The sequence below is a fragment of the Pantherophis guttatus genome, chromosome 3, assembly GCF_059756535.1.
Source record: "Pantherophis guttatus breed Tessera chromosome 3, ASM5975653v1, whole genome shotgun sequence".
Lineage (NCBI taxonomy): Eukaryota > Metazoa > Chordata > Lepidosauria > Squamata > Colubridae > Pantherophis > Pantherophis guttatus.
In genome coordinates, this window is record NC_142065.1 from 34293186 (window position 1) to 34305523 (window position 12338).

At 35.0% G+C, this 12338-nt stretch overlaps 1 protein-coding gene across 11 annotated transcripts in view; it reads right to left on the bottom strand.

Moving 5' to 3' along the window:
- Window positions 1-12338, bottom strand: part of TOX2 (TOX high mobility group box family member 2) — a 261657-nt gene that overhangs the window by 4391 nt on the left and 244928 nt on the right. For all 11 annotated transcript variants that reach the window (XM_087889233.1, XM_034414059.3, XM_034414055.3 and 8 more), the window contains 3 exons: window positions 10995-11075; window positions 5284-5691; window positions 3930-4060 (listed from right to left, as the gene is read on the bottom strand). In XM_087889233.1, coding sequence (XP_087745359.1) covers window positions 3930-4060; window positions 5284-5691; window positions 10995-11075 — 620 coding nt within the window. The remainder of the gene's footprint in view (window positions 1-3929; window positions 4061-5283; window positions 5692-10994; window positions 11076-12338) is intronic.

Sequence of the window (12338 nt, forward strand, 5' to 3'; positions counted from 1 at the left end):
AAAACATAGCAGTAGCTTTAACTGAAGAAAAGCAGTCACATATATTATTCCAGTAAACATATATTATTCCAGTAAACAATGTCTTAGCAAAACAACAATTCATGGGGTATCCCAATTGAGATTTTTCTAAAGGCCTTAGGCTACTGGAAGTCTGATGAGAACAAGCTAGCAAATGGAAGCCACATTATGTTGCAAAGAATGACCTCAAGCATCAATACAGAGAGAACTGGAAGTGTTATGGCGAGACTGGCTGGAAAATAGTGGGCTCTGATGAGCCCTGTGAAAATCCAGGCAGACAAACCGCTGTCGGGAGTCTTTGGACCGGATCCATCCTGTAGGGATGGTGAAGAAGGAGAGGCACCTCGGATGACCAAGAGGAACAAGCAAGTTCCTCAGAAGGTCAGAGGAAACTCTTTGATCCGGGGGCGGGGGCCATTGCGGTGGTCATAAAGCTGGGGCAACCGGAATAAGTTTTGTGCAGAAGTGGTTATTTGGATGGAGTATTTGTACCAGGTGAGCAATTGGCCAACTCACAGGTAAAAAAGAACTATTTTTAAAATTTTTAAAAGAAGTCCCAGTGAGCAAATAGCAGCTAATTGGCGTTGGGGAATCTTAATGAGGGAGAAGAACAAAACGGAAGTTAAAGCACTAAAGCCCAGAATGGACCTTGATATTTGGAGTGGAAATTGGATTTGGAGATATTAAAATTACTAAAAGAAAAAGAAACCCGAAAGAAAATAGTTTTTGAACAAGATTGGATATAATTTTAAAAGTTGTGAACTTTGAAGGAAGAACAAAGAAAAATTTAAAATAGAAAAGCCCAGTAAAGGAAATTTTTCAATTGGATGTCGATTTGAAATTGGAGTTTAAAATGGAATTTGGGATATATAAAATCAAGAAATGAAAGAAGGAATTTGAAAAGCATTTGACAAGTGGATTTATTACACAAATTGGATATATTGGATATTTTGTGGCTTTGTTGATTTGAAAGTTGTGGATTGGAGAGAGACATCTTCTGGCGGAAAAAAAGTACTACAACGAACAATTTGAAATTTGGAAAAAATTACAGTGACCTTGAGCTACAAGAGCCGTGAGAAATTTGAAAGAGGATTTGTTTTTGTTTAAGCTGTTTGATCTCGACAATAACAATACTGTAAATTGGAGTTAAAAACAAATCAGAATGTCAAAATGTGGCAGGAACTAATTGAGATGGTTAAAATGATGTGTGTATCATTCAATCTGGATAGAAAACGAGGAACTGTGGAACATATTCAACCTGATAAAGAGACTGAGAATGAGAAGCAAGAAAATAGCACTCAAGATAAAGACATTGATGATGAAAAATTAAATGATTACATTGGGAGTAACAATGAAAAAAAGAGAAGGGATAGGAGGAAACAACCTAAAAAAAGAAACAAACTAAGGCAAGAAAAGGAAAGAGGAAAAGGCTAGAGGAAAATATTTTTAATGATTACATTGGGATTAACAGTGGCAAAAATAGAGAGGATAGGATGAAGCAAGAGAGAAAAGAAAAGGGGAAAGGATCAGGCACAAAAAATTAAATGCTTACACTGAGATCAACAGTGGGGAAATAAGAAAAGTGAGAAGTGAAATGGGGAATAGATCAGATGGGAATTTAGGGCAAACTAGATGTGTAAAGCACTTAAAAGTCAAAGGAAAGATACAGAAGAAAAGACACAATACTTGTAAAAAGAAAAAAAAGAAAATGAGAGAATGGGATAAAGGGAGGAAAATTTTAAGAGGTGGATGGACCAAGAGAAAATGATTAAAAGGAGTAATTAATGGAAAGGAAGAAGGGTAATATTATATATACCTATAGTAATAAGTGAACTGTAATAAGTGAATTATTAACATTTGTGATTGTAATATGAAATATATTATGAAATATAAATGGTAGAATGGAGAAAAATAAGGGAAAGGAGGAAAGGAAATAAATTGAATTATGATGTATTTAGAAGAGGTGATATATGGAAATTTAAATGAAACTGATATTAATAGAAATTAAGAAAAAGAAGATGATTGAGAGACTAAAATAATGTTTTTATATGAAAAAGGTAGTGTGAAAAACAAATCTGAAGAATATATTGTTTTTGGTACAATGGTAAAATGATTAATAGGGAAATAAATGATAAATTGGTATACTTTAGAAAATGATATTGAGAGACAAAGGTGAAATATCAAGCTATATGACTATGTTTAAATTAAAGGGTTGCAATAGAAAAAAAAGAAATAAGAGAAAACAAATTGATGATAATTTACAAATGTGGTGATTCAGAGAAATATATGTGATAAATTGAGAAATAAGATAATGAAATGAAATAAGATTAAGATTGGAGGCTAGGGTAGATGGTAATACTGATTATATATTAAATATTAAGTAGAGATGAAAAATAAAAAAGTAGAAATATAATGGCAGAAATTGAGGATGGGAATCTAAAATATTATACTTATGTTATAAACAGTATAAATTTTGACTGGGTCAATACTCTATTCAGAAAAAATATATTGTTTGTTTGTTTGTATGTTTGTTTTTTTAAAAAAAAAATTAAAAAATCAAGCATCATCACAGCACATACATTCAGAAGATTCTACATAAAAAAGTTGCTCCATCATTCAGGGCTAAAATGCTCCTCGTTAGGCTGGCAAAATCCAGAGAGCTTCATAACTTCGCTACTTCAGTTTCCAACAGATAAAGATTTGCCCACATTTGTGTTTGTGGGGCAGCCCACATTAAATGGGGCAAGACTTTAACAGCATAACTTCTGTCACCATCTTTAGTTTTTGTCCTCCTTCTGCTGAAGCCTTTGACCAGTGTTCTAGAAAAGCCTGCTACTGCATTAAATGCTGTATTCCGTTTTGCTGACTTTAGAAAATCCTTTTTTCCCCAAGATTCTATGGTAAGTAAAAAGAACATTGAAAATTATGATGGCACTGAAAATTATAATGGCTACAATGGAATGACTTAAATGATTTAAAGTAGATGTTGCAAAGAATTAGTGTCATGCTATAATAAATGGAGATAAGTTAATACTCCTGATTACTTATATAAATGTACGGTACATAATGATGCAAGGCAAGTGAGAAGGCTGGAGCCAGATGATAGTAAAGAAGGGGTAGAGTTTCTTTTGTAAATTAACCCATCTTTCTATTTGTTCCCTCTTGTTAGTCAGCTCTGCCATTCGCTCTTCATCAGGGAAATCATCATGTCTTATTATATATTATTAGATAATATAAGGTAAAGGTTTCCCATGTCGAGTTGTATCTGATTCTAGGAAGCGGTGATCATCTCAATGTCTTAGCCAAAGGAGCCAGCCAAATATCCAAAGATCATGTGGCCAATGTGACTATACACCGAGGTGCACAGAACACCTGCCCACCAAAAATGGTACCTATTTATCTACTCGCATTTTCATACTTTCAAACTGCTAGGTGGGCAGAAGTTGGGGCAAGTAATGGAAGCTCTGTTGCACAGTGCTCGGGTCTCAAACTTGGATTGTCAGCTGACAAGCTCAGTATCTTTAACTGATGAGTCAACTGAGGCCCATATTACTAAGTACACCAATCAAATTCTTAATAAAAGAAAGAAAATTAATCTTTTGAATAAAAATAAAAATTGAAAAAAAAAAGAAAGTTAAAGTTTCTATTTCCGTTAGATTAAATATAGTTCATTTTACTTTGAAAATTCATGCAATTGTTTTGGGAACAAGATAGGTTTCTTTCTTACAAATGCAAAATCTAAATAAAAGTACTTATGTTCAAAGGAAACACGTATGTTTTTCGAATATGGTGTTTTGTTTACTTGATTATTCTTTTTTTGTGACCTTAAATGATAAATTTCCAATTGTGTAAATGGATGCAGTTTAGAGGCCTTCTAAATAACTTGAGAGTTTTTTATTTTGTTTACTGGCCTGCAGTGGTTAATCCCACACTCTCTGCTGGAATAATCGTTGTCCCAGTCAGTATTTCCTGGAGGGTTTGATGCACCAGGTGATCGTGGTCCAACACTGTTCTGAAACTCGGATGAAATATGTGAAAAATCCTAAGAATAGAAGACAAGAACAGAAGACAGAAAAGTTAGAACCCTAGTTACTAGCAGAACAATTTGATTTTATATATAACAAATTCAAGAAAATATTAAAAGGGGAAATCCCAGATGAACCAAGTATGCTGATATTCGAACAATTGTGAACGTACTCAAGAACCTTTATTTCAGATTATTTATTATGTAAAACAATTTGCTTTCTCACTTATTCTAGCTTTACAAACTGTTTTTCTGGGAAAAAAATCATCTCACATTTACTGTCTTACTATAGAATACTTTTGCCTTTATTATTATTTTTCTTTGCAATCATAGTCTTTTTCCCACATGAAATGCATTTCTCACTGCTGCAATGTATTAAAATAGCTGATTATATGAGGATGTGGCAAGAAAAATCTTCATTGTGGTTTTAGCAGAAGCCATGTTTTGGTAGTTCCGAAAAAACATGAGAGAGATCTAATGTGAAATATTGTTTCAGATATTGCCCTAAACAAGCCTTCTGAAATCTGCACCCTCCAGATGTGCTATGATTGCTGGTAACTTGGCATCTTCAAAAACGTGGTCCTAGTATATCTGGAGACATACAGCTGGGAAAAGCTGAAATCATAATAACAACTAAATTTACATCCCAGTGAAGCTCCTGGAGGAAATAAACAAATCATTATTTTGTTTATTTACAACGATCAGGGTAGCCTCAAAACAGGGCAATCATAAAATTTAGAAAAGATGTTCTACACAAATTTAGCTTGAGAGAACAATGATGGAAAACATCCATTGTCAAACCTCCAGGTTGAAGTTCACTTACTCTAGAGCCGTGATGGTGAATCTATGGCATGCGTGCCACAAGGCACGCAGAGCCCTCTCTGTGGGCATGCCCATCATCGCCAGCTGCTCTTTCGGGTTCTGGCACATGTGTGCTGGCACGCATGTACACGCAGGAACCCAGAAGAGCAGCTGGCCGCCACATGCATGCGCACCGGCCAACTGCTCTCTTCCAGGTTCCAGCACTCTGGTGAGTATGCAGGTGAGCATGTGTGCATGTGCACTCCAGTTTCCGCATTCGGTTCCGAAAAGATTAACCATCACTGCTCTAGAGAATTGGGATTTGACTTATGGCTACTTCAACATCCCACTGAATAATTCAAATCTGGTTTTGATTTAAATCGCTATACCCACATGCACAACCTGTTTAAGAACGGTCGCTTCAGAACTCAGCCACTCACCTGCTGGCCTGGTGGTGAAGAATTCATGGGGGGCTGTACCTGTAGTGCCATAGAAGGAGACAAAATAGGTTGCTGGGGGACCTGCTGCATGCTGAGGGGCTGGTTGAGGATGGAGCTCTGCGGGTGATGCAAAGAGAGTTGCTGATGGAGAGGGGGGCTAATCTGGAAAGAAGGAGGAGGTGAGGCACTGATACTGGGCAACATAGGTTTGGAACTCAGGGTCCTGGAGAGGCTGGGGTGAGGGTGACCACGGTAACTCTGCAGATCCGATGGGGACAAGAAGGAGCCCAAGCCAGGATAAGGTGACGAGGCTTGCGGTGACATTGTATACAAGGGCTGTTTGGGTGGGATCATTTTTGAAGGTTGGCTGCTCTGAACATTTTTTGTCTCGCCTTGGTCAGCTGAACTCTACAAGAGAAACACACAGACAAACACACAAAGAGAACAAATTGCAATGAAAATGAGTTAAGTGCAACTTAGACCACCTTTGGATTGATTAATGAACAGCATCGCTTGCCTCTCTACAAAATCTTTATCTTTGCTTCCACTCATGAGAAGAGAAATATAAGAACAAGTTTAAAATACATGACTGAACATCGCTTTCCAACATACTAAAAAAATAGAATGGAGATGGAGATGTGTTCATGCCAGCTTGTCTTCACTTCCTGTAACTTAAGATCACTGAAGCAAGCAGACAACTAAATTTGTATTAATGCCTCATATTCTATATTGTTCTGTAACATCTGTGGCTAATGCAATCTTATTTTCTCTCTAATAGAGATTTCACAATTGGAGTAACAATTTTAGAAAAAAATAACAGCTCAATGAAATACTGGATTTCTTAAATAAGACATATACGGTAACCATAATCTGTGGACATTTAGGGCTGCGTCTTCTGTTGTCAGATACAAGAGGCTTGTTGTTGTACCACGCTTGATAATATATGTATTGAATGATGAGCCTTGTTCACAAGATCCAGTTAACAGAGATGAATTCTGAAATCCTTTTACTATCTCTTCGTTTTTAGGAAACGTTTTTAGCCTTGGGGTACCTCCCTACCCCTGGTTGTAATGATCTAATACATGTATCCAATATAAGGGCCTTAGTCCTTTGAAGGTTACTACATCTTGTGCTATAATGTGCAACTGAATCACAGTGTTCTTGATTGGGACTTCCCATTTTTCTCATAGTTATAAATGGTGTACAATTAAGTAAAAAGTCTACAGTTTTCGATGGTTATATTAAATGAAGAATATGTGGCAGAAAAAAGTGCAACAAACTTACTGCATTTCCCAGCACTAGGTTAAATCAACTATACAAAACATTTTGCTCATTAATAATATAAGTAGTACCAGCAACACAGTTGGACTTAATTAACTTAAAATCCTTCAGGGTCTACAGTTTAAGCACACAATATACTTTGTACCCAGAACTAGTTAAAGGATAACATGTGACTTTTTTCAAATACATGAAGAGCTACTGCTAATCAAAGTAGCCAAATTTGGTTCAAATAGAAGGCAGTTTGTTATGTCATTATTTCATTTAGCTTCACCTTTTACTTATTCAATGCTTAAACCAGAGGAGGGCAGATTTTTGGTGTCTGATCCCAAATTGGAATTTTGACAACATGCTGAAAATGCGTTCACAAAATGCCTACCACAATGGGATACAATTGTGTAGGTTTTTGTTTTTTTTTAAAAAAGCAATAATAAGGAAATAATAATAACAAATCTATTTTGTTCTTTGGGCATTCCACCTTGCAATCTAATTTATAACTTTGGGGATTTCTTGGTAATTTCCCATCTAAGGATTAGCCAAAAGGCAACATGGTGATCTAATCCCACTGTCTCTACAGTTATAGTTTTTGCTAGTATTTCTGATTATTTTCTGTCTAATGGGCAAATTCCCAGGGAAAACAATTGGGCTACAGCTCTAATCACACTTATTTTCCAAGAACACCTATGTAGCCTATATGACAATCTCAGATGTTATTGGAAATAAATTGATCTTGAAGCTAACGCTTTGATTTGCAATCAGCTTTCCATTTATTTATTTTAAAATAATTTTTTAAAAGTTAAGTGAGATGAGATTTGCAGCTGCCCATAAGCACCATGTTGCTAATATCTGTTCTCATCCATTAGGATCCTTCTTTAGTCTCATAGTTTTGACAAAATTGCATATGCTATCTGCTATGCCACCTGCTTCCATTTTGTGGATTGCTTCAAATGCAGACAATTTCTAACAGAATTTTATTTATTTACCTCTCTAAGGCAATAGATACATTTTAAGGTATTTGCTTGCAAAGATAAATGGGTTTTTCTCTCCAAAACCTTTCATCCTAGTTATATTTAAATATGAAAGTCAGATTTTTTTTTTAAAAAAAGAATTCCACAACAGTTATCATTACTGCTTTGCTAAATGCCGTAAGATAGTGTGCCAATGAATTAGATGCAGCATGAATGGAATACCAATATCAGAATATTCAACTGTAAATTCATTCAATGCAGTTTTGAATTTTTTGAAACACTTAACCCAGTGAAAGGGACTCAGATTATTTCCTTTTTGACCTTTTTGCCTCAGCTCTTAACCTTCAAGCATGGCTCAGTTAACTCCAGGCAAAGTTCCTTAGTGCTCATTGCTCAGCGTGAAGTGTATGATTACTTGATTTTAATTATACTAAAATTAAAATGATGTAGGGGTTTAAAAAGTAAATTTATTTTCTTATAATATTAACATTAAAAGCCATCTCTGTCTGGCCACTGCATGGTGGATTTATGTAAAGGGACTCTGTAATATATTGAGAGAGAAAAAGTGAGAGAGAAAGAGAGAACGCTGTGTCTACAACACAAAGAACACTTTCCCATCTTCTCCCTCCACTGCACTTTTTTTTCCAGGGTCACTCCCCCCACCCCCAAGTCCATAGCTTGCTTATTGAAATCACATGACAATAGCAAAGGTGGAAGCAAATAAATGTATCATTACAAAAAAATGCCAAGTGACTCTCTGTGAACTGATAGGTCAAGATGATCAGTAAATCAAGATTCTGTTCTTTGATCCTCACTGTTAGATATTTCTGCCTCCCCCTTTTAATATTGTTTCGTTATATTGAAATAATGTTGAAATCAAAGCAAACAAACATTTAAAATACACGAATTAAGAAGAAAAGGCCAATGTTAGCTATAACATATACTAAAATTCCTTTACACTTAATAACTGTTGATCAAAGGTGGCAATTCCAAACTCACTCAAAAATGTCTATGCATTAGCAAACTGGATAGGCTTTAAAATATTATTACAGTCCAATATATCCTTTGTTTTATTAAATATTCCATATCTTCCTCACTTTCAAAGCCACTTAATTTTTATTCATTTTATTGATCAAATTTAGAGATTCATCAAAGTTACTATACCATCTGAGGTTTATATTCTCATTGTCTACAATGCATCTCTGTGATATCATCCAATAATAGTTGCCAGATGTTCCCCTCATATGTCTATGCTACTCCTTCAGCATAGACATGCTGCCATTATTATGTGTAGGAAAAACAACTGCAACTACATTCCCTTTGTTCATAATTGATTTTCAGGTGGTCAGTGAATCATACTGTGTATGTGTATGTATGTATGTATTCTTTTCCTTCACATTCTCACTAGATGGTGTCCATTTTTATGTATACATTTTATATTCTATATCAATTAAATTTCAATTTCATAGCAATTAAAATTAAAATTGGAATTAAAATTCCAAACAATTCTTCTCTGGTTGATCATATATTAAAAACTATAGCTTTGTTTCATTTTTGTCCCCCTTTATTACTGGAGAGCAAAATTTTCTTCAAATAGAAAAAGAAAGGAAAACGAAAGAATGTGAATATGACTAGTGAAGATAATCCCATCTAATGCAGGCGTCTCCACTTGTTTTTCTGGATACAGATTTAAATTCTCATCACCACACCCATTGTTAGTTGAGGAAGATATAGTCTGATGTTGCAATTCAATACAAATGAATTGCCATGTCAGGCCCTGACTAATTAATCTTATTGGAATCTTATTGAATGAACTGGATTTGAATCACTTCCTGCATGTGCACACACATGCGCGACCACTTGATCACATTTTGGATACTTAACAACAGGCCTGCATTTATTTATTTATGACCGGTTTCACCATCCTGTGGTCAGATGTGATCAATTTAGGAAAAAGGATTTGCTTAACAACCTTATGGTTCACTTAATGCCCAAATGATTTGCTTAACAATTGCAAAAAGATATGATGGAAATTCTGCGGTTAATTGTGGTTGTTAATAAACATCAGTAATAAATCGATCCTGTGTAATGCTAGGACATATCAGTCTTCATTAAAATCTTTGTCTTCTTGTCTGAAAAAAAGTTTCTGATTTGCTAATGAACCATGACCACTATTTGCTGATCTCAATCCCTGAATAGACGGGACTAATATATGCCTATTGATTCTTCTGAGAGCACTATTTATTTATTTATTTATTTATTTATTTATTTATTTAATTGTTTGTCAACAAGTACAAAGAAACAAGTATCAATATAGACATAGACATGGACACATGAAAAAAATGGCACAAATAAATGGACGTAAATAGGCAAAACATAGCCATAAACACATAAAATGAGTACATATAAATGAGGACAGTAGGACGGGGACGGTATGCATGCTGGTGCGCTTATGCATGCCCCCTTAGGGACCTCTTAAGAAACGTGTAAGGTCCACGGTAGACAGTTTAAGGTAAAAGGTAAATGGGGGTTAGAGAAACTAACAACAGGATCAGGTAGAATGTTCCAGACATTTACTACTCTATTGCTGAAGTCGTATTTTCTGAAATCAAGATTAGAGCGAATTACATTTAGTTGGTATCTATTGATAGTCCTTGTGTTATTGCGGTTGAAGTTAAAGAAGTCATTAAGACGTTAAGGTAAGACGTTAAGGTAGATAATCTTGTGTACTAAATTTAGGTTGGAATGTAGATGGTGTAGTTCAAGGTTATCCAGGCCTAAAATTTCAAGCCTGGTGCTATAAGGAATTTTATTTTGAGCAGAGGAGTTGAGTACTCTTCTTGTAAAATATCTCTGGACTCTTTCTAATATATTAATGTCCGAAATACAGTGTGGATTCCAGGCAGGTGAGCAGTATTCAAGGATAGATCTGGTAAAGGTTTTGTATTCCCTAGTTAGAAATATAGCGTTACCAGAGAGAACTATATGACCCTGGACAGGAATGACTTTGTTAAAGCTTCTGGACCAGGGTACAGACTGAGGCAGGTTGAGTTATTAGAAATTACGTTTTAAGGAGTTTAGAATACCTGCAAAAAACATTCAATTTTTCCTTAATTATATGGAAAAATAAGTATTTAAACATATTTCTAAATCAAAATACTGGATTTAGTTGTAACATAGAGTGAGCTCATAACCTTGTCTCCAAAGATGGCAAGGAAACCCCAGAACATTCAGTGTTATTTTCTTGAAACCAAGAAAACTAGAATCCTTACTATATATCCTTGAGGCATGCTGGAGTATTTTACTTAGTTCATACAGAATGTAGCTAACACTTAAATTCATTTTGATGGCATGGTTATAGTGTGTTTCTTACAAACTTGCTCTTCCCCAGAGATGTCCCTGAGTTGCAACTAATTTATCATTGCTACAACCATCGAAATTCATATATGAAGCATAGTCTGTTACCTTGGAAACCAAGCTGGCCCGATAGGCTGCCAGAGCTTTGAGATATTCCTTCTTTGCTGCTTCAGTTTTCCTTTTATATGCCTGAAAAGCCCAAGAAGAAAATATTAATTAAACAAGAGAAACAGGATGATACTGCTCTGATTGTACAGTTGTTTATGTCTTGCATATTGCCCAAGGGATCTGTGCTAGGTTTATTATAAATCCAATCTGTGTATATAGGTGATATGAAAGTGAATTTTATATGCTTTTTCCAAAAACAGAAATTCAGACTGAAATCAAAAGTACCAGAAAACAAATAGAGATTAAAAATATAGCTGGGCTTATCATGGAAGTTTCCTATTGCTTGCACAAGTTAAAATGGTATTTTAGAATTGGCATGGAGACATCAAATTTAGAAAGAGTATTCTACAAACAAACTAATTATTAATTGCTTTTTGACTGATTTTTACTTTTGGTTATCAGTAAAGGCAAGAGCTAGTTTGATGTACTGGTTAAGGCATCAGTCTAGAAACCAGGAAACAGTGAGTTCTAGTTTTGCCTTAGGCAAAAAGCCAGCTGGGTGACTTTTGGGCAGTTGGGCCAATCACTTTCTCTCAGTCCTAGGAAGGATGCAATACAAACCACTTCTGAAAAACCTTGCCAAGAAAACTGCAGGGCAGTCCAGGCCGTCTCTAAAAATTGGACATTATTGAATAGAAAGAAAAAAATAGAGTAATGATAATGTAACAGGACTTTATGGATTTCTTGCGGAATGATAAAAAATATTTGTTGATACATTTTATCCAAACGCTATCAATTTTATCTGATGATATCTTTTAAAACTGAACTGTTATCCTTTTCATTTAATGAATGAAATATGATGCATATGTCATGTTATATCTGGTAAAGATCATACAGTAGGTGCTAACATCCTATTTAACTGATTAAAGTCTTAACTGGTATTTTACCCAACAGACATCAGCAAGTGATTGCTTCAATTGTCAAGAATAATCAAACTTGACATAGATCAGATAATATTTGGCTGTTAATGTTAATGTTATTGATTTGAGTAAAGATGGAAAAGACAAAGCCACAATCCTATTACTTGCAGACAAAGCTTCCAATGAAATCTATAGATAGTATATTATCATAGCTAAATTACCTTAGCAATGGATTTCCCATAGGATTTATAAAATGGGTCCAGTTTTTGTACACAGCTTTAAGTCTAAATCAATGGCTGCCTTAATCTAGTTTTTCACTTTACTGAAATACCAGATAAGGATATCCATTTTGATTTTTTATATTTGTTTAGAACTGTTTGCCTGTTCTACTAGACAAGCTCATCCGTGGTTTTGGGGTGCGATG